This window comes from Bombus terrestris, chromosome 17 (genome assembly GCF_910591885.1).
Source record: "Bombus terrestris chromosome 17, iyBomTerr1.2, whole genome shotgun sequence".
NCBI lineage: Eukaryota > Metazoa > Arthropoda > Insecta > Hymenoptera > Apidae > Bombus > Bombus terrestris.
This window is the reverse complement of record NC_063285.1, coordinates 8,309,341-8,333,021: the sequence shown is the minus strand read 5'-3', so window position 1 is coordinate 8,333,021 and position 23,681 is coordinate 8,309,341. Positions and strand designations below refer to the sequence as shown.

Here is a 23,681-nt window from a genome sequence, read left to right as displayed (position 1 = left end):
TTTATTAAAATATACATATATATTAGTTACAATAATTTTCATTGTATATCTTGTATTAATCAGAAATTTCTGAATTTGTTAACTTTCTATACGTGATAATCCTTTGTGAATAGTGCTCTAAAATAATGTTGAAATTTGCAGTAAAGATATTTCTGATTGTATAACTTTCTTTCTGATTCATTTGATAATAATTTGAAATTAATAGAGATAAAAGTAATACATATAATAAATTAATACAAGTATTATGCATGAATTTCCATCTCAACTTATGGTTAATGATATTAACATTACAAAGTGTCTTTAGTATACTATCATTGATAGAGATAAATAGTATCTAAGTCTAATCATAGAAGTCACAAAACTTTGTAATAGTAATCACATTGCTTACAGATTGATTTTCTCAAAATCTCATAGATGATGAGTATTGTTATTGACTAAAATCTCTATAATTCACGAGATTCACGTGTTTTGAGTATTTGATTCAGAGCATTTTTTTGGGATAGGATTATTTAATAAGGACCACCAGGGCTTGATGGTGGAGCGCCATAGTTATCTGAAGGAGGTGATTGCTGTGGAGGTCCATATTCTGCATTTTGTTGTTCCTTCTGTAACATAAGAAAATTACAGCCCTTTACAACTTATTTTAAGAAATTCCTGTATTTATGATAAATAAGTGCATCATTGACTTTTAACAGTCATTTTTTAAATTTATCTAACATCTAATTACTATTTGCTTACTTATAGTGGATATTTTCTAATCCCAAATAAAATCATTTCTAAATAATTTTTCTCAATAATAAAATATTACATGTCAATTGTAATTATATATGATAGGATATAGTAATGGTAAAATTGATTTTGAAAAAATGATTCTTTAAAGTAGTGTTAATTTTTTTACATACATATCTTTATATGTATTTATATACACCACAAATTTGTGACTCTGTGTATACACATTATGAAGGTAAACACAAATTCAGTTCATGAAGTATGTAATATAATATTGTTTATTTTAATATTCATTCATTAGTAATGATTATGTCAATCAGTATTAAGTAGATATCTTGATTAGATTTTTTGAATGCAGTTATCATAATAAATGTTTATAATATTCACAATTGTATTTATTTAGTGTCTCATTTTTGCTCCACGTCCAATCACTCGAATTTGTTTACGATTATCAGCATAATTTTGCTTTAAATGTTTAAACTTTGTGTGCTTTACCTGTGTCTTATATCGAATGAAATAGACTTCTGGTTTGCTGGGTTGCGTTGGTGCTTGAGTCGGGAGAACAACTTCTGGAGCCTCTTCCGGCTTTTTCACCAGTACGTAGATCAAAGTCTTTTCTTCATCTTGAGGCGGTAATGGTGGTAGAGCTGGTGCTGTTGGTGTTGGTGGAGTAGGTGCTTTTATGAACACAATCTTGTAATGTTTCTGTGGTGGTGCTGCGGGTGGTATGTATTTTGGTGGTTTGTATTCTGGCGCTTCCGGAGGTGGTACATGAACGTAAACGTGTTTATGGACAACAGGTTGTTGTTGGGGTGGCCCATAGCGGTCTGGGGGACCATAACTACCGCTTGAGAGACTAGCACCGCTCGATGGAGGGAAGTACGAGCTAGGTGGTTCCGGTGCTGGTTTCGAGTATACTGTCGTAGAAGCTATCAATAGTAGCGTGGTCTGAAAGAATTTTCAATATTTCGAAGTTATTATAATGAAATTGAAGGTTAAGGAGAAAAAACGAGGAATGTCCATTTTACGTGATTTTCCATTTTGTAACATATTTTATTTGTGACAATTGGAATTGCAGAACTATCAAATCGCAATAATGATTATATCGATTATATAATATCGATTATAATGTTCAAAATGATTCTTTTTTATGATGTCTAAATAAGGTACAAACTTCATTTTATGAACGAACGGTGAAATTTATTGAATATTGTTCCTTTTCTATTAGACTAAAATATTAAAGTTTCATTTTTTTGATAAAGCTATTTTGTATCATCTTGATTGTAATTCGAGAAGAAGAAAAGTGATAAAAGTGGGCATTTGACATACGTCGTACACACATAATAAACATGAAATTGTATAGTAATTCCGTTTAGTGATCAATTTGTTAATTATTCTATAGTTAAATTTATATTCTGTCGCGACATTCATATATGTAGAAAGCATTTTCATCAAGTTAAAAATTGATTAGTATCGCCTATTTCTATTTCCTAATTTTATGACCTTTCTATTTTATCTAAATATAAAATGCATAATATTAATAATAAGTTTGCGCTGGATTTAAAGTTTTGAATTACTCGGATTCAGAAGCCTATTTACGATTTAGGTATATTTTTTATATCCATAGTGAATATCATATTTTGTGATAAATAAACGTTTTGTATTCAAGTTCTAATTCATTAGCTTTACATATAAATTAGTTAACAATTTCGATTCATTAAATCCAATAAATGTGTTTAAAGTAAATCTAATGCTAATAAATGTAGAAGTCAGTAGTTGCAAATAACCACAATTAGCTTAATGGATTTCGCTAAAGAGGACAGTTGCATAGTATCAGCTGTAGACGTTTAATTCACATTTAATTACACTTTCCTTTTAGGAAAACAGTAGAAAAGCATTGACATCGTTTTAAACCCGTTTTAGATGCACTATTCACTGATTACGATAATTACCATAGATTCTTATTCTTCCGTAGTTCGAATTCGTCTTGACGTCTACTACGATGTAATAAGAAAAAAATATGATCGTACTTAAGAAATCCAAGGCGAGGTTGGTTTCTTCACGAAAACAAATTATTTTCGAAATTTTTTATTATAGACATTTATTGTAAACACGATACTGATAAATTTCGGTTTAACAATTTTTTGTTACACAGTTGTAAATATGTTGTGTCAGACGGACCACCCTGTATTTATCGAAACAATGTCAAAAATAGAATATTAATGAATTTACACTGAGTTATTGAAGTCAAATGTAAGGTCTTCTAAATTTTACTTTTATACCTAAAATATTTTACTTTTACTTTTTAAAGAGATTGAAATTCTTAATTGAATTAAGTAATAACATTCTTTCAACGAGTATCAGACAAGAATGTCAAGAATAACAAGACATGATAAAATAATTTATTTTCATGTAAAAAAGCGTAAATCTTAAAACATATGTAATCTCTCATATCTATCGACTGCTAGTAAATTTGAATAAACAAACGTATTAAGTTCGAAGTTAATATTATGCAGGAATTTGATTTACGTTTGCAGAATATATTACAGAGTTATCTAGAATTAATTCGATATTCCGAATTAATTCTTTCACGCCAAAAATTAAATTAAACATGAATTCTAATAAATGAAAATAAATTCAGTAGCGAAGATGATGAAACAAATTAGCCAGTATCAGGTAGTGGCAAAGTAAAGGATTTATGATTTAATTTTTTTTAGAAATTAAGTAAGTTGTCTTTATTAAGTATTGATATTAACCGTTGAAAAGAAACTGATTTTCTTAAGGAAAAAGGAGAAGAGAGAGAACAAAGACAGCGTAATTAAAGTGTCATACTAATTATTTCCAGTGCAGTGACTATATTTCAAAAAATAAGTAGTGCCTTTTACTTTTACTCTCGCATCCTGGCTTTTCCTTTTCGAGTTTCCTCGCTCTGTTTATTTTTTCTTTATGCAGGAGAATCTGCTGCATTGTTTCTTAAAAGTCGTATAATTATCCCCTTATTGGCTGATTACGAAACTAGTAGTTAATTGAATAGTAGATTAATTGGTAGTAGATTTCATTGATTTCGTGAAAGTTTCTTGAATGGAATTCCCATGATTAAAATGTCAACATAAACGAGTATCATTAAATTAGAAAAATAATATATTTCGGATAACGAAGTCAGCCAATTATCATATAAACAATATGTGATTTTTCGTTTGAATCTTTTAATTAACTGAACCGCTTTCTATCACTTTATTTATTTCATCTCGACTGTTATCTTTTGAGTAGTAAGTTTATAGAAACAATTGCAGGAAGCTTTTCCGCTCTGCCACCAGAGATCTACGCTGCCGTGTTGATTTAGATAAACGTTTCTGGTCAAGAGTCAAGAGGTTTTGAGAAAAATTACTTCCGAAATATAAACTGTTATATTTTCAGTCTCAATGCAGAAACGGCTTCCTTATTTAATATGCATATAGATAAGCTATTTTCGTACTATCTGTAGCAATGACGTTGCAGATATGTGACTTAACCTTTCCACTTAACCTACTGTAGTGCGACACGTGAAACTTTCCCACTAGTGTTCCCACTCTAAGCATTTCCTACAAGCACAACTTCCAAACGACTAAGTTATTAATTAACGAGTTTAGCAGCGGACCCAGGACGAAACTCTCTTTTTTTCTCATCATTCTCCCTACATCTCTCTCGCTCTTTCTTGAATCCCCACACAATAGAAACGTTTTATTTAGCCTAAACTCATTATTCTTTATCATTGTTCTTTTGATTAAATATTTAGATCAGATGTTTATCAGAGATTATTTACAAAAGAAAAGATTTTATCTTATTGTTAAATTGAATATTTCGTTAAATTTTTATATTAAACTTTTGTCATCCTTTTTTGATCATGAACATTTAAACATTTAAATATTGTTTTGATTATGCAATTCGTTTTATAAAATGAAATATTATTAATTTACAACTTTCATTATGCGATCTTATACAAGATTTTCCTATAAAAAGAATGTTGTTCAATCAAGTGATCACAAATGATATAAAGTGTATCTATGTACATAGTGTACAAAGTGTGTCTCATCTAATCGATCCACATAAATATGTATCTTCTAAACTATACTTTGTTTCAAAAAATTCACAATGTATAATACATGTCATTCTACAATTATGTAAAATATTACGTACAGCACATAATATATCATGTATAAACATTTGTCAAAACATAATTAACTTATTGATCGCCACAGTGGTCATTGGTTGACACGTTTTTTAATAAAATTTCTTAGAATGAATAAAATAAGATAAATTTGCGAATGACTTAGACTGTTAGAAAAAATTTCGTAAATATAATATAATATTTCGTTTTATAGTATCTATTCTTTACTTAATATTTCAGTTTATTTAGCATTAAAGAATAAACACTGAACAATATTACAAGTGTAGTTAAATATTTTGATATTATAGTATATTAGTAGTATAGTTTAAGTTCACGTACATGCATATTATGTCATTATTATGTATACTATATTTACGTCTAATGTATATTGTAATAAATAAATGTATTTAAAATGTATGTAGAATAATCGTCGCTAAGATAAGAAAAAGTATATTTAAATGAACCAGCTCACTGCGCCAAAAGACCTTCTTGTAACAGACATAAAGTCTGGTGTACAATAAAATATTATTATTATCCATATATTCATCAGTACGGGTATTATGTATGCACGTATATGGGCATGATGCCAAGTCTGTCTATATTGACCTATCTAACAGTAGAAATGAGTGTGTTATATTTGTAGCTATTAAAAGAACTGATTTTTGTATGCATGTATGGATGTTTATGTTCAGGCCTAATTCTTGTATATTTTTACGAAAACATTTGGATGTTAGTATGATCTTGTGAATGATTCCTGTTGCTTGCTTATATCTGTTTGTGTATAATGTGTCACATTTCATAGTTTCTGACGTGAACTGTTATTTGCTGTATTTATCATCTTCGATTTCTTCTTTCAATATGTATTTTCTGTGATTCCTAGTAACTTAGTAACGAGCTGTCATTTGCTACATTTATCATCTTCAATTCCTTCTTCCAATATGTATTGTCTGTAATTCCTGGTAACTTAATAACTTGGTCCTAAATGGCTATCATAAATCCTGCAATTTCTGGTTACAAATCTCCTTTTTCGAGCCATGGATTCAGCGTTTATATTATTTATACGTTTTCCATGTAATGGTTTTGTCTTACATCTTTCTATTGTTTGGTCTGGTAATTCTGGTTATTCTGGTGTATATATCTAGCATATTTGTATTTATGTTTAACTGCGTATATTGTGTATCTGCTTGTGTGATTGCTATGTGTATATCTGTTCCTCTTTGAAAAGATGCTGTGAGTGTTTTTATCTGCTTATTATCATTATTATTTTAGTCTATTGTATTGTACCGCGATTTTAGTTTATTTACTCCCACGGTAAACTGTATCAAAATTCTTGTGACAGAATCTCTTTCATAAAGAAAGGACAAAGCAGATATAGCTAATGATGAGGAAATGATAGAACTGAAGATAAAGAATACTTCAACGGTTAACGAGATTATCGCATCGGTGTTGGCAGGACACAATACAAGAATAGTTACGTCGGCGAGAAAGATAACGAAACGGTCGTTGAGCACCAACACCGGCCGAGCAGCGAACAGTGAAATTTCCTCGAAGATGTGGGAACTTACTGTTAGTGTTGACGATCCAGCAGCGCCAAGATCGCGCGTAGGTGTCGGTTTACGTAGTTTCTTCGAATTTCGTTCCGTACGACAGGAAAGGGAGAGCAGTTGCATAAGCGTAACAATTTAACGTGGTAGAAAATTGATTGCGAAACGGTCACGACTGCTCTTTCGCTGCGTTTCTAGTATGTATGCGCTTACACGGACTCACGGAAGTATTCGAACACTCATGATAGAATTTTTTGGTGAATATATTAATTGCAGTAAAGAATACAGATCGTACCTACTCTGAAACAAATTGCATTAATTATACTTGCATTGCAGTTAACACAAAGTGTATACTACAAAGGTCGGGACAAAATTTATGCTACGTGTTAGTGAGGTTAAGCAGATAAAAGGAATTTATAGAAATTTATGTACGAAAGTGCTTTGCTGAAGAGTCATGAGGGTTTAAAAATTTCCGGGAAGGTTTTCCTTGAGACTCGTTATGCAGAATCGTAGACAGTATTATTTATGGGCTCATGCTAAACAGTTGATTTATGAAAATGTGATAGAGGCAGAAACCAGCTTTGGGAATGCATCCAAAATGCATTTACCATTATCTTCACGACAACAGGAATATTTGAAAGAGTCCGATAATCATTAATTCGAATGAAAGCTTGCATTCTTGCAGAATGCAAGAAATTTCGAACATTTATTTATTGTGACTGCCAAAACAATTAATACAAATTTTTACTAACGCTTATATAACTCTTCAATAAAGCATTTTCTGACATAAATTTATATGAACTTTCTTTATTTACTTGACCTATTACCACGTAGTATAAATTTTACAATCAAAAAAATTAAAATAAAAATCTTTTATAATGTAGATATTATGAGACTATAACTACTTGGTCGTACCTACTTGTTACACTTATTGGAAAAATCTAGCAGCATTTGTTTTATTTAGTCTTTCATTATAAGGCACATATGATGTAAGTAACAGTTTTATAATGAAATAACTTGAAAATAAGAGTTGTGATGACCATTCAATTTGTAGTAAATATCAGTAGCAGTCCGAATAAAAGTATAGTCTCATGAAATTATTCAAATATTTATTACAGAATTTTTTAATAAATTTATTTATTATACGAAATTTTTTGAAAATTCGTTACTGTAATGAGATATGAAAAACTTCATTATATATTATAATAGTAAAATTTGAAATCAATGCAAAAATGTATATAGAAATTACGAGACACTTATCGCAAACATACGCCTTGAACAATTAGTATGCTACATGAATAGCAGTCTTAAACATGTAGCTAATACTAAAGATGGTCTCACTATCGCTTGTACTATTATGGCTCATTAATATATATAGGAAGTAATTAACTGTCCAAATACTTTGTTAGTTTTTGCGAATTGTATGCTGCCAATAAATATTCTGTAAGTCTTATGTAAGTTATCAGATCTGTTTCTAATTTCACTAATATAATAACGAAAGTCATATCTCGTTACAGCGTTAGAGACAGCTATTGTGGCTGATTATGGCGAATAATTTACTATTTAGATACTTTGCTGATCTTTGCAAAGTGTACGTTCCCAATAAAAATTAGGTCAGTGCATAAGTTCGTGCCCGATCCAATGGATGTCAGTAGATTATTTGTCTGCAAGTCACATCTGTTACTGTATGTGCAAACTTCATGGAGAATAAACGAGAGACATCCGATCGCTCTTTCAGCAGCAAACTTTTGTGTTTCGATAGTTTCTACATCGTAAAGCAAAAATTCTGAAAATGAGCGAGGGAAAGATTCGTTTCCTTCATGTCATGCCATGCGTCATGTCATGCTCTACGAATTCCAGGAAGGTGTAACAGCGGAAATTGTCGTAAAAAATATTCAGGACGTTTTCCAAGACCACGCACCACTTCTTTGTACAATAAAAAAGATTCTCTGGAACTTCTTCACTTGAAGTTGGATTATTTTCCGATAAATTAAGCAAAACGTCATTGTTTATCATTTTCCGTAATTTGTAGAGCATAACACGATGTAACTGAATCTTTTCTCCGTTCATTTTCAACATCTTTTTCTTACAATGTAAAAACTGTCAGAGAACAAATGTCTGCTGTTGAAATAACACTTGAATATCGCTATTTTTATCCGCTATGAAGTTCGAGCATGCAGCAACAGATGTGACTTGCACACAAATAATTTAGTGACATCTGTTAGAATTGGGTACGAACTTTTGCACTATCCCAATATCTTGTATCCCTATGTCAATTTCTAGATCCATTTCAAAATTCACCAGTGTAATTACTATAGTCGTGTCTCTTTATAGTACTAATGAGATATCAAAATGTTTTGTATAATACAGTGGGATCTGCGAAGATCTACTATACGAATTTTCTATTAACAAGATAATTGCAATAAATATTGCAAGCAATTTTCTGCTTATGTTTTTTAGTATTACATATACCTCTTACAATTTTATATCTTCCCTATTACCCTAGTACGAAACTAATATTGACGTTAGAAAATCTACGATTGATATCAAGAAACAAAAACAGAGAAAAATTTGTATGGAATTAAAAAATAAGTATCTGGACATTATTATACGTGAGTAATGTTATACGATGTTTCAATAAATCAGCAATGCAGTATGCTATTGTTTAAATAGTGTCCTTTTTAACATATTAATTTATATTATATTTATTTAACATATTATGTTAGCTTGTATTTTTGTATATTCTTTCATTAGTATCATTACTTATTTATTTATTTTTTCCATCTGTACCTTATAGTTTTTGGATAAATGTCATAAAACGTTAAGCTTACGAATCTCAAACCTTTAATCTAAAACCTGAAATTTATATTTTCAAAACCTGGCTACGTAAGTTATAGTTACAACAATATCGTATTATTTATAATTGTTCTTGTAATTATTCTTTTTAAGATATATGATGTGTCGGTGTTCGATATTTCATTTTTTATTTGAAGTCTTTCTATATTAAAGATGCTTCAGTACCATGACTAATGAAACGAGACGATAAAAACAAGACAGACAAATATTGATCAATTGTCATGAAAGGTAGATTGCTTTGTAAAGTGTTATAGTTAAAAAAAGGACGCGTGTTTTACTATCCAAATTCCTTCATTCGAATAGTCATCTCTTTCCCAATTAATTCGGCTACTACAAATTCTGCTATATACAGAATGTCCTGTTTAACTCGAAATGTTCAAATATCTGCAATAATACGAATAATACGACAAATTTATTAGACAACAGTTGTATGATCTCGAGAAAGACATATTGTACTTTTATGTATTTGGTTTTGCAACGACCTTGAAACGTCATGTAAAGATAGTATTAAATTTTTTAATTAATTTTTTTTATTATATATTTATTATATATGCTTGTTGCTGGCATTCGGACGTTTTCAAAACATTACAAACCCGTGTCTTTTGCATCATCCACTATCGAGATATAAACTTCAAAATTCGATATACCATTAGCATTAGCGTTACCTAATGTATACCATGGGAACACATAAAGATGTTTTTCATAATGCCACTACTTACATCGCATTGCCGCCACATGGTTTCGCAGTTTTCTAATGTTTCCAAAACGGTCAGTCAGTTGCGAGTGACTTGCGATTGCGGTCACTTGTAGGTTAATTCCTTGCATTGTTTTGTGGAATTTTGAAGTTCACATTTTGATAATGAATGGTACACAAGTATTTCTAGTAATATTTCTGTTATATATATAGTATTTATATTGTAGTATTTCGGCAACGTCTGAATGTCAGCTATAAGAGTATGAACTAAAAAATAGAAGTATTACGGAGGTTACAAATTTTAATGTCACCTTTGCAAGATGTTTCAAGATGGTCGCAAAACGTACAAAAACACAATATGTTCCCTTTGGCGTCAAACGATTTTTGCCTGAAATATTTTTTCGCATCATTCGTACCTATCCAGATATTTGACCGTTTCCGGTTAAACAGAACATACTGTACATATGAAAAGTTTCTCAAATACTTTCGTGAACCACTGTACGTAGGTGCTTGCTTACGACAGATTGATCACGTGAGTACGTGGTCACATGCACGCGGAATACGCGATCAACTTTCATCGTGAAAACAATTCGGCTACTTTCGAACGGCGGACCAACTGCATCGTTGTACATTTTTGCTCTCCTTATTCGTACGTTCAGATGCTTGACATTGCATTGATGAGCTTTTTCTTCCGTGAACGTTTTATTGATCGGAACGAATTGGAAGATTAATCGTCCGTAAAGATGCATCGTCGTTAGCAATACAACCGTGAAACGAAGTAATTACTTTAACGATACAGGCTCTGTATTTGAGAGCAAATTTATTTGCTTCTTTGCTTTTATTATTTTCAATGAAGCAAAAAGTCTAAACATTTTTATTTCATTATATTTTTTTTAGGCTAATAAAACATAGTTTTTAATTTTTTATACACATTATAACTGTTATAAGATAAATTTAAAAAGTTATAGTATAAGAGGTAATATCTTTGATTTAAAAATTTTGGTCACGGTTTTAGTATACGGATTTATCATAAGCGATACAAATTTTTTTGTTCATCAGTAATCATCATCGACGACAGAAATTTAATTTTGGTTACTAGTAACCAATATAAATGGTCGGAATTTTTTTTATTACTTTCCCAAGAAATGTTTAAAATAATCGTTATTTTGGATCTCTGGTATTTTATCGATATTTTTTTTTCTTATCCCACTGGTTTATAGTTACATTGATATGCGTTAAAAGATTAATAAGATTGAAACTGGTGTGTTTATTTTTTGCAAAAGTGGGCGGAATGAAAAATTTATATATGCTTTAATGTGGACTTTTTATTTATAAACAAGCTTTAATTTAAATTACAAATTATTCGTTTGTTTTAATTAATCGAAACTTCGTTAATAAATGGAATTGCATAATCATTTACTTTGAAAGTGCTGTAAGTTCATTTTCTGTAATTTGTAGTTTGTTCAAATAGTCGAGGCATTAATGATCAAAAACAAATGATATTGAAATTAAGCAACAGTATTTTGTGTTTCCTGCTCTTATCTATAAACATATATAGATTGAAGCATAAAATATAAATTTTAAATAATTAAAATTTAATGAACTGTACAATTTTGAAAGTGTCTTTCAGTCTATTTATGACACTGAAGGAAGATACTGGTCGAATTAATTCTAAAAAAAGCCAAGTAGATCTTATGAGGATTTTTCAATCGATGGAAACGTCGCTTCAATATCTCCAAACAAAGGAAGATAAACTTAGACCACTTTCAAAGTAAACAGTTCAATTTATCGATTAAAAGAGACATCTATATTTCTATTTATACTATACTGCCAGTGTAAACATCATATATGATCATATGTTCATAGTAAGGCTCATAACCTCAAAAATTTTTATAACAGAATAAACTAAATAAAATAAGTTACAAAGTATAAACTTTTTTCTCTTTCATCGTTAAGACGGGGGAAAAGTTTCGTTTCTCTAGCAAAATGCATGTGAAGTGTACGATTCTGGCCAGATCTCTGCTTTAAAATCAAGTGAAATCGTAAAATGTTGATGCATCGACGCCCACGAAAGAAGCACGGCCACACTCGTTATGGAATTTAAGTATGAAATTTACTTCTCGGTATCTTTTGTAGGAGACAGCTCGAACGAGATAAATTAAAGAGAAGGAAAAGAGAAAATTTCACATGGTATGGTTATATATACGTGATATGTAGATACGTGAAACACATAGAGTAAATAAAATTAACAAGATCCTCTGTTTTTAACAGTACGTATTTATTTTAATAATTTGCGATGTTATCGATATTGCATTATTTGATGTGATATTTTAATAAACGATAAATTAAAAAGTATTATATATATACTATTCAGTTTGTATATGAATTAAGTGTATGTATCTCAAAATTAATTATTTTTAGAACGAAGACTTTTACAAGTAAAATTTGTTATATATTTTTAGCTTGTTTCCTTAAAATTAATATTATTTCTAGAATCGCGCTAGATAGGCCAGTATATGGTATACATTTAATTACGAACCGGAAGGATTTGGCAGTCGTATCAGATCACAAGTCTCTCGTTCGCGTTGATGATATTTAATTAATGTGTCAGTCAGCAATGCTTCGATCGAACACATCCTAAAAGACTGCCCAACGTATAGCGAACTCAGATTAAAAATATATACGCAGTACAAATAAAAACAGAAGGCAAATTATGAAAGCGAGACTGAAGATGATGTAAAGAGACTGCACTACTAATTAGAGTAATTTGCCTAGAGTACTAAGAGATAACGTACCTTCATTTAGAGTAATGCGATATTAATTACTAGTAAGAAGGATGGAATAAGACTGAAAGAGATAATACAAATCTAACACTATATCAAAGAAATATTGATATTTTTATGTTTAATTAGATATTTTTGTAATATTATTAATTTTTTACCTATATCCTTATTCCGATTATTATCTAAGCTTGTAATGGGCGAAAGGTTGACGCAAGAATAATAATAATAAATAATAAAAAGTAATGATAATAATAATTTGATATATTGAATATATCAAATATCTTTCATTTTTATGAGATGTTAATAATTATGATTGTCCTTTTTTACGTATTATAATATTACATTACATATATAGAGTAAATGGAAACCCATAACATGTAATTATAGACTAAAATGGATAAAAACGTTTTACAATTGATACAGTTACTTTGATATAAGTTTCTTCTAGAGCATTCTAATTCTCAGCAGATTTGGAGCGGAAAATGAGGTTGGCTGTTGAGTTTTAATCGCGAATTATCATAACTGGGATATTTTTTGCTCGGTTTCTTTTGACTCTATAAAACTACTGTGAAATAATTTTTGTTTTTTGAAATATGCTTAGTTATGTGTCTACTCATATATTTTTATAATAATGTCTGCTTTACTTTACTTTCTTGCTTATATTTGGAACCGGCTTATCACCTAAGCTTCTAATGGGCAGAAACCTAATACAATAATTATAATAATAATAATACATAATAATAAATAAAAATAAATAAAAATTTTTGTTTTTTTAGTTCACAGTATTTGTATTTCGTATTTTTATACGTTCAAAATAGAAAGATTTTAGATTAAACGAAAATGCTGCACTTTTCTGTGTAAAATAGAGGACTTAAAATATGTAATACTTCGAGTAAATAATCGAATAACTATTTTGACAATATTTTATTATTTACATTTTGCTTTACTATTTATCCCATTTTATCTTTATAAATTGTATTCTTGTATTTTTTTGGAATTGTTAATCATTTAATTTAATGGAAAGTTTTATGCGTATGGTTTGTTGTACTTGACTAAGTGTACGTCCTGCTTTTGATTATTCCTTTGTGTTTTACATCACTTGGTTGAAGTTCCTTCATTATATATATAATGATTCCAAATATAAATATCGAAAATTTGTTTAATTTCAAATGTTTTGTTGATAAATTTCATTTTTACAACGTTTTGATACAATTTATTCAGTTAAGTGAAATGAATTTATTGAACCACAGCTTTCTTTTCATCTAATTTTGTTATTATTTCTTAGATATTTCGAGACAGCTTTTAGCGCACAAACTTGTCAGTTGTGATCTCACTTTTGGAATAGAATTCAAATTGCATGGATCGAGATAGTATATTTCAGTTGCAAATTGCGAACAAATTATAAACGATTCGAAAACGAAGTCATGACATATAAGGGTAGCCAACAGGTACCACAGGAGATCAAATTACACGAAGATCAGTCGTGAAGAACAGATCGCTGATTACGGAAAAATGAGCATCAACGTGTTGTTAAAAATATTACCTACTTTAGCTACTATCAGACATCATAACCGTTATAAGGCAAATTAAAAAGTTATGGTATGAAAGTAATTATAGAACTCTGTAATTTAAAACTTTTGGTTACGAATAACCATTATAAATGATTAAAATATTTTTGATTAGCGGTAAACATTATCAATGATGGGAATTTTATTTTGGTTACGGATAACTATTATCGATGACGGAAATTTAATTTTGCTTACCAATAACCAATATAGATGAGCGAAATATTTTCTAGTTACCATTAACCATTATCGATGGACCGAGTTTTATTTTAGGTGTCGATAACCATTATCGACGGCAGAAGTATCCTTTCGTTACACTGGACTATTGTCAATTGTTGTTAATATTACTGATGGTTTGTACATATTTATTGACAATCTGAAAAAGATTAATTATAAAACTTATGTATTTTATTATGCCAAGAAACGGTATGAAAATAATATGTGGAACAAAGAATAACATACAATAAAATATTGTATTACAATATTTTTATCCTATTCTTTTGTTTCATATATTTCCATATAGTTCTCTTTGCTTAATAACATATATGAGTTTTATAATTAAGCTTTTATATGTTGTCAATGAATACTAATTATCAGTAATAATATAATAATTGACAATAGTAGAATGTAAGTAGAAAATTTTTGTTGTTGATATTGGTTAGCGGTAATAAAAAGAAATTGTCACCATCGATAATAGTTATCGATAACCAAAACAAAATTCGGATCATCGATAATAGTTATTGGTAATCTAAAAAGAATCTGGTCATTTATATCGATTATTTATAATCAAAATTAAATTCCATCATCGATAATGACTCTTCGTAATCAGGACAATGGAAAATTAATATCTTTAAGCATTCCATTTTTTCAGAAATTTCTTTAAATTTAATTAGAATTAAAATTAATTTTTACTCAATGACATGGCTTCAAAAAATATTGTTAAGATAACTGTTATTTTCAATTACTGGTTAGTAGCATTGCCAAATAAGAATCAAGTAATTATCCGAATTCGAACTTTCACTGTATCCACTGTACATATATTTCTCGGATATCGATACGATAAGACTTTATACGATTATGAAAGAAATTCTGAAACATTTCGAAAAAATACTCGGAAACGCTTTGGGGAATTGAAACTTGCACGAGTGAATTTTGGTTTTATCTTTGGAATCATATTCTTCCGAGGGAGAATATTTAGAAAAAGAGAAGAAAAACATTTCTAATCGAAACTGGGGTACTATTGGAATGACTATTAGAGTCAGGTGTTATAATTCTGTTTATCATTATATACGTACATAAAATACAGGGTATTTCATTTTAATCGATCCACGCGAATATCTGCTAAACTATACACTATCCGAAAAGGTGTATCAAATAAAATTATCAAAAAAAATTACTTTATTTTTAGAGGGATATTTTGCGATGATCGCAAATCTTGTTTAGGTGGACACGCCTTCGAGATTTCAAGGCGATCTCTATTTTTTTAAATGGAACTATACATTTTACTATGCACCATTCGATGCATTTTTTAATTCTCTACAAAATGATATTAAGGTACTTGTATTGAAAAATGATTAGTTTAAAAGATATTTCAACTTTAATCTTTTAAAACTTACCGTATAAAAGACAAGAAAAGATGGCAGCGCTTTATGTTTACGTTCTCCTCGTCTGACGTGCACTTAATTCCACGAAATTAAGATCGAAATATTTTTTAAACTAGGCACTTTCAGATACAAGTACCCTAATACTATTTTGTAGAGAATGGAAAATTGTATAATTCACATTAAAAAAAAGAAAAAGAGAAAACAAAGAGCACCTTGAGATCTCGAAAACGCCTGCATTTAGACAAATCTAGATATCATAACAAGACATCCCCCTTGAAATGGAACAATTTTTATTTGAAACACTTTTTCGAATAACGTTTGACAAACATTTTTTTTGGCTCGATCGAAACAACATTTGAAAGAATTTTTCACTAGATCTGTTAAGAGTGTAATAACACAATCGCGATTGTTTCACAGTTCTCATAAACTTTGCCCCCCTTTTTCTTTAGCCAATTCTTTTGCATAAACGGTCGACGTGCAGAAAGGACGTGGCATCGTGAAAATCGGAAATTCAGAAAATTGGAAAAATCGGTAGAGGCGACAAAGTTAAAGAACTGACACGACGGAGGAATCGAACAACTCACCAGATAGATCAACATCGTTGTATTTCGCGGCGACCGAAGAGGGTACGAGGACGAAAGGTAGATGTCGCAAAGGAGAACGTCTTTCACCGACGATCTTTCACTGTTGTGCCGGCTGGATCGACACATTCGGACTTTTATACGAGCTGGAAGAGGGGAAAAGGAACATCCTCGATCCTCTTCCTTCGCTCATTCGATCATCGATCGGGCGATCTTCGTTCAGGTGACTACGTAACCCTGATCTTATTACGGATTAACGGCATCCCTGGTTTTCGTCTTGGCCCGTCTAGAATGGTTTACGGAGGCGAAATTTACGCCGGGAAATTTTTCGCCATTCAAACCGGTGTGATCGGAAGCGCGAACAAAGGATCTTCTTTAATTTACCGTGTATTTTATTTTAATTAATTTAATAGAAACGCTTTCGCGTGATCGTTATCCAGCCGCGTCGAGGTTCTAGAGAATCGATCGACGATACGTCCATTAATTTCATTTTTCAACGGTATTTTTCAGCCGCTCTGCTTCTTTGTTTATCGAGTGTAAATGTGAGAATAAAATTTTGCAGATTTCTTTCACACGGGCCACGCATGTTCGTAAGCCAATTGTAGCGAATATATTCGATAAACCTTTCTTCTTGACAAGGTTTTTTATATAGCAACTTGAGCAAAAATATTCTCGCGCATCCTTATAACGGCATTAAAAGAAACGAAAGCACAGATCATATTATTATTACGTAGTTACGTCTGTTTCCTTTAGATGGCAGGATAAAAACAAGAGTCAACATAAATTAGGTTATGGTAAATTTGTATTTCTACCAAACACAGTTCGGTTACCAAAACGATAACAGCTCGATGCTTGTCGTCGCAGTCAATTTCGACACACGTGCCTAGTTCATGAATACTTGAGATAAAAAGATCTTAGTTTCCATCATGTATGAACCTGTGATTTTAAGAACGTTGAATATCGAACGAAAGAGGAAAGGGTTACGGCGTAAAATGGTTGTGTATAATTTTGTGGAACGAAAGAGGAAAAAAGTGACGGTGCAAAATGGTTGGGTACAATTTTGGCAGCGAGCCTCATCGTCACGCTGCACTGGAAGAAAGTCTGAATGAAGGTGCAACAAGAGGGCGACATAGCGCGGCGTTTGAACGCCTCGTGAAACGATATCGCAGGAAGGAGATATCGCAACGGATCATTCGAAGATTACAAGAAATCAAAGCCCGGTTACATCAAAGCCCGTTATTGAGTAAGCATCGCTGCTGCAAGGATGTGGTGGATCAAATTGCGCCGCTTTGTGTCGATCACAGAAAGATTTCGAGGACCCTGTGAGTCACGTGGGACGCACTGGTCGACTCTCGGATCATCGAATTGACGATTCGGATCTGGCGAGGTTACGGGAGAACGTCCTTGATATCGGCCTAAATTCCTGTGGACGCATTCAGGCATTTTCTCCGTAACGTAATTCCAGAGGCAAGTAGAGGCAAGTAGAGGAGACGGGCAAAACTGAAGACGAGCGAAAGTGTGCTCGGTATGGTGGCCCTCACGGTGAAAGTCAAACTAATTACGAGACGAGCACGGGCACGTAAGCTGCCCGGAGAGTTAGCGTTGCAAAACAATCCTCTTCGCTACGAATATTAACCCGGAACACCTGCCGCTTTCCACTGCCCGCACCAAATTCCTCCTCATTCTCAAGCCTGCTCTTCGTTCGTGATACTCTTCACTGACTCAATCTTTATCTTCGCCCGGCTCGCCGCTCTCTTTCCCTCGTCTGTTAAATTATTCGGTTCTTTCGCCTTGACCATACCCGGACCAAATGGAACTTATCGAATTTGCAGGTAAAACCTTGCGTCGTAGATTTCAGTTTCTTTAAGACTATGAATTTGTGTATACAGTAGCTCTCTCTTATCTGGTTTCGCCTTGGCAAGAAAATACATTCCGTGTTACGTAGTTCATTAGTAGTTCACAGTCAATATATGGGATGACTGTAATCTTTATATTCAGTTTTGAAATATATACCCACGTATCAGGCAGCCTAACAGTTATGGCCAAACTGACTAAAAGTTAAACTATAAGAGTTAATAGATAAATTTAACCGATTTTGGTTATGATTAACCGTTATAAAAATCGAAATCTTTTTAGTTGCTGATAACCACAATAGATAAGAGAATTTTACTTTAATTATCGATAACCAGTTTCGAGGAGAAAAATTTCTTTTAATTACCGATAAGCATAATAGGTAAGAGAATTTTATCTTGGTTGTCGATAACCACTACATATGAGAGAATTTTTTTTTTGTTATTGATAATCATTATCCGTGGCAGAATTTCTTTTTTGATCATGAATAACCATTATTTGTAACGAAATGTGTTTTGGTACCTGACATGTGCATTCAAAAATATAGAGCGTGAACTATACTATGAACTATAGAGAACTATAGAATGTGACAGAAATTGTAAAATAATTTGGAGTCTATGAAATTATATATGTTTTCTTGTAGGACCATGCATAAAAAGTTGGAGAAGAAGAATTGCCTATCTTATTAATTATTAGGAATATATGGGAAGTAAGAAATATATCCCATTTTGTACAAGAGATTATAAAAGTAAGAAAATTAATGCTAGTTAAATCATAATAAAAATCAAGTTACTATATTGCAGTGGTATGTGCATATATTGGGTATATATGTGAATATGTATTGATGTATGTGTGATATATAATATATGTATTATATATCAGCAACCTTCTTTGTAATAGGCTGTGAATCTGAAATACAAGTAAATATACTTTAGTATACTCTAAAAAGTATACTTTACTATATGTACCAATTATTTCTCATATTGCCCATTGTTTATTTAAACAATTTTGTGGCTTATATACATTTTTTTAATATTAAATGTATCAAGAAATTAATTTAAATTAAAGGAGAAAGAGAGAGAGTAAATATTGTTCATTCTTTTGTACATGTAAATATTTAGTAAACTAGCAAAATGTTATATTTACACGAATTTTTTAAATTACTGAATCATGTAAGTATCTGACATAATCCATTTAGGTATTTAGGTATTTGACTAGAAGTTTAGTACTACAGAAATTGGTTAAAACCAACGAGAGGTTTTAGATGGAATATTTAATACTCTGTACATTGATCTATATATTTTAATTTACAATCAGTGTCATTAGACTGCGGATGCATTTTTGGAAAATTTGTACGTGCAAAAATGTACAGGATGCAAATACGTAATATGCAGAAATATACGAGATATTTAAAGATACTTATCATCATAGTTAATGGACAACACAAATCTCTATTTAGGTTCTGCCTTTTTAGTTGTGTTCATAAAAATATGAACTTGCGCAAGAGTCTGCAGTCTAGTTATCATATATTGGAAATAACAAGCGTTAAACTAAATATTAAGCCAACTAGAGGTTACGCCAAGATTTGCCGAAGTAATTTCATAGGAATAATGAAATTATTATAGATTTGCTGGAATGTTCGATTTCGTATGGCGATATTATTGATTACATGTTAATAAACTTATTTTTAAAATTTATTTTATTCGAACAAATTTACGAACTACAAAATCACGTATAATACAAAACGTCGTAACGTATCCAAGTAATTTAAGATTATGAAAATACGTTAAATCGATTATTAGAAATTAGATGATTTTCATCATATTGGTTTGTTCATTGAAGGGGGACAAATGTAACGTCTACACTCCTTACGTATATACATATACACAAATATAAAACTTCGAACTGATTTGATAATCGTCTCGTCTTTTGCAATTTCTATTATTTTTAAAATTTTAATCTTCAATTAGTATCGTTGTATCGTACGTGATCCGTAAGAGTTTAGGTCAAATTATCCAATTTTAAGATATTTTCTTTCTTCAGGGTCGTGAGTGGCTTAACACCACTTTTAAAACTAGTGAATCATGTAATTTAACAAATTTCATTTATTTAAACTTCACGCTTCATGCTTTGACCCACTTTTCTTTATAAATAAGAGCAGGAAAGACAACATACTGTTGTTTAATTCGAATACCATTTGTATTTCATTACCGGTGGCCTCGCTGTTTGGGCAGACTACGAAATGGACTTGCGGCACTTTCAAAATAAATGATTGATTATGCAATTTTATTTATTAACGAAATTTCAATCGATAGAAACAAACGAATATTTTCCGATTTAAATTACAAATTATTTATAAACGGAAAGTTCGCATTAAAGAATAAATTTCTCGTTTAATCAATTCTTTCAAAAAATTGACTTGCGCCACTTTCAAAATAAACGGTCCATATACCGGGTGGTCCATCTAAATTCATCATCTGGAACATCTCGTTTGTTGTCGATAATATTAAAAAATGTTTCAGATAGAAGTTGAATAGTTTCGAGGGGGGCATAATTTGACATGATTAGTTTCTCTGTAGGTGAATACTTAGAGGACATATGAAAGTCACCGATTCTTTTTTTATATTATTATTGCGCTTGCGTTACGGTTTTCTATTTGCAAAGGAGTGAAAATAGATTAGCGCATCGATGCAAATGCACGTATAAATAGAAACATCGAAGAAGGCAATGCGCTAGTTACGGTAGAGGGGAAAGCGTTAGTATGCTGATTATGCCAAGTATTTTAACGCCATTCACAGCACGTCAAAGAATAATGATTACTTCATGTTTGGTTATTTAACTGTTTAACACGTATCTGCGATTTGTTCGTTTAATATCCCATTTGTTATCCTTGTAAAATGCTCAAATATTTCTTATGTAACGAAGATATAACATATTTAACTAAGATGTAATAAAATTCTATAATGGAATAATATTGAATAGAATTATATTAAACAAATTATTGAAAATTTTACTAATTTTCTTTCAAAACATACGAAAAGAATTTCTATGTAGTTTACTCAAACAATGCTCAAATATCGTTACAAGTACAAATAAGTGGGATAATTTTCGGTTAGGTTAGGTTCGGTTAGGTTGAATATTATTTTGTCTTTATTGGTTTCCTTGTAGAATTGCAACGTCTCGTTTTTATACACGTATCACATGCGATACTCGCTGCAATATAAAAAAAATTAGTAAAATAAATAAATAAATATATACTTCACATATATAATCTATATAATCTCATATATATGAATGAATATGTACATACACAACCATATATACGAACCTACGTATAATAATAAGTAATAATTTATACATTCAGCTATAATTCAAACATACATCCATAGGCTAAATACACACATGATATTAGCTATCCTAATTAATCAAACCTAGCCTCTATCTTATCTCTATTTTATTACCTTAACCTTATCCTAATCGATATTTTAATCCTACGCAACCTGCAATTAATATATCACTAATCAACCATGCCACTTGGGTAATGAATATTTTGATCACCGTTGCTTTACAAGTTTCTAGTAATAATTTTCAATATCCAAAGATTCGGTTTTCAACGTAATATGTGGAGTTACTCGCATAACTGATCAAACAACCTCTAAAACGGAATAACTTTCTTAACATCGTAACAAACGACACGACCTTTTTTTTTAAAGAAATAGGATGACTAGTTTACTGGATGACGCGTAAGAAACTTTTGAAAAAATTGCAAACGATAAAGATCGCTTTCTGCAGCTTCTTTATCCGGGTCTGTAATGAAAATTTGAACAAGACATTTTGGAGATTTATGTCACTTATACAGGGTGTTCAAACTTGGCAATAAGAAAATTTTTCAAAAATCTACTTCTTCAATAAAACGACAAGGTCACCTTGGTTTTTACAAATAGCACTATGTATTTTGTACTTGATAGAGTTATAGCTGACTTCAAAACCAATGCAACGATCTATAACAGTTCGATAGTCGCCCGATTTTGATCTCGAAACTTCGACTTAATAATCAGAAATGAATGAAGCGTTCAGCATACATACAACTGACGTGAGTATACAGAAACGTATTGTTTGAATTTTCATTACAGGCTCAGGTAACAAAATTGTAAAACGAGACCGTTACTATTTTTTTCAGGATTCCGATGAGTGGCAATTTTTTCGAAAATTTTTCTACACGACATTTTGTAAACTAATCCCTTTCACTTCTAAGGAAAATATTCCTTAAAAAAATACGATAATTTCTAGTATTTATACCTAAGACGTAGATTACTTTACAAAAACATTGCCAATATTTGTTTTGTTTTTGAAGACGTGCTTGAGAATGTTGAATCGTTGTACCGCATACTACATAAGAGGAAAGAATAATAGAAAATTTATTTAGTTAGGAGTTTCTATCGTAGTTGGTTAATTGTTGATTTGGAAAGGGTTGATGTTACTTAACCCAATGCTTCCTCGTTGGCAAATGGCAGAAGAATTCGATTACTTCATTCTCCATTAAACTGGTTACCTAATATTATTGGTCCACAAATTGATAGGGATAAAGAATGTTCACAAGGAAGCCTTTGCTTTTGTGTTATATAACTTCGTAAGTGTAGCTTCGGTTTCCTTGAACGACGAAAATAATCTGTTTGAAAACGATACGGATAATCTTCACGACGATACCGAACGCTCTATACGGATGTTGTGAAAGAATCATAGATTATTACCAGATTTAGAATGAAACCAGAAGCTTCATTGTTGATGTTCATGCAATGTATCCGTGCAAGGATCCTGCCCAATAGAAAGAAGCATTAGCAATGTCGCTAAGAAAAATTGTAGAACAGCAATACATGTAAATAGCAGTCAAGGCTTAATGTTAATATATATTCGAAAGATGAAGCAAGCGTCAAAAGTGGCATACTTCTCTGCAAATTAATGGAAGAAATGGGAATGATCTGATTGAATCGCATGGAATGTTCGTTTGATGTTTAGGAACACTACATATTTCTAAATGTTCATTAGTTTTCGCAGAAGATTATTTAACAAGTAAAGGGGAGTCTCCATTGCACTGAGTCATCCCCACTATGGAGAGGAATTCCCTCTGACGCCTCGAGAAGCTCGATGACCCGCCGCGATCGAGTAATGTGACATGACAGATATTGCTGAAACAATGTAACTAAGTATCAATTTAAAAGCGACAGTTATCTTATTTTTGATTTTTTAAACATTAAACTTTTACCAACATACTTGTGAGATCTTTTAGATTAAAATGGGTAGGCAAATATACTCCATATTATATGGTG

General features: G+C 31.1%; 1 protein-coding gene and 1 long non-coding RNA gene across 2 annotated transcripts; one reads left to right on the top strand and one right to left on the bottom strand.

The window, feature by feature from the left end:
- Positions 1-71: 71 nt before the first annotated feature.
- On the bottom strand, positions 72-16,611 carry LOC100642351 (leucine-rich repeat extensin-like protein 5). Its single transcript, XM_003401980.4, has 3 exons — positions 16,507-16,611; positions 1,225-1,677; positions 72-605 (listed from the first exon to the last, which is right to left on the bottom strand). Exons 1-3 carry the CDS (start codon positions 16,519-16,521, stop codon positions 510-512), a joined length of 564 nt encoding a protein of 187 aa, XP_003402028.1. The 5' UTR covers positions 16,522-16,611; the 3' UTR covers positions 72-509.
- On the top strand, positions 16,501-19,305 carry LOC125386752. Its single transcript, XR_007227156.1, has 2 exons — positions 16,501-18,335; positions 18,998-19,305. It is a non-coding gene; the product is annotated as an uncharacterized LOC125386752 (long non-coding RNA).
- Positions 19,306-23,681: the final 4,376 nt, after the last annotated feature.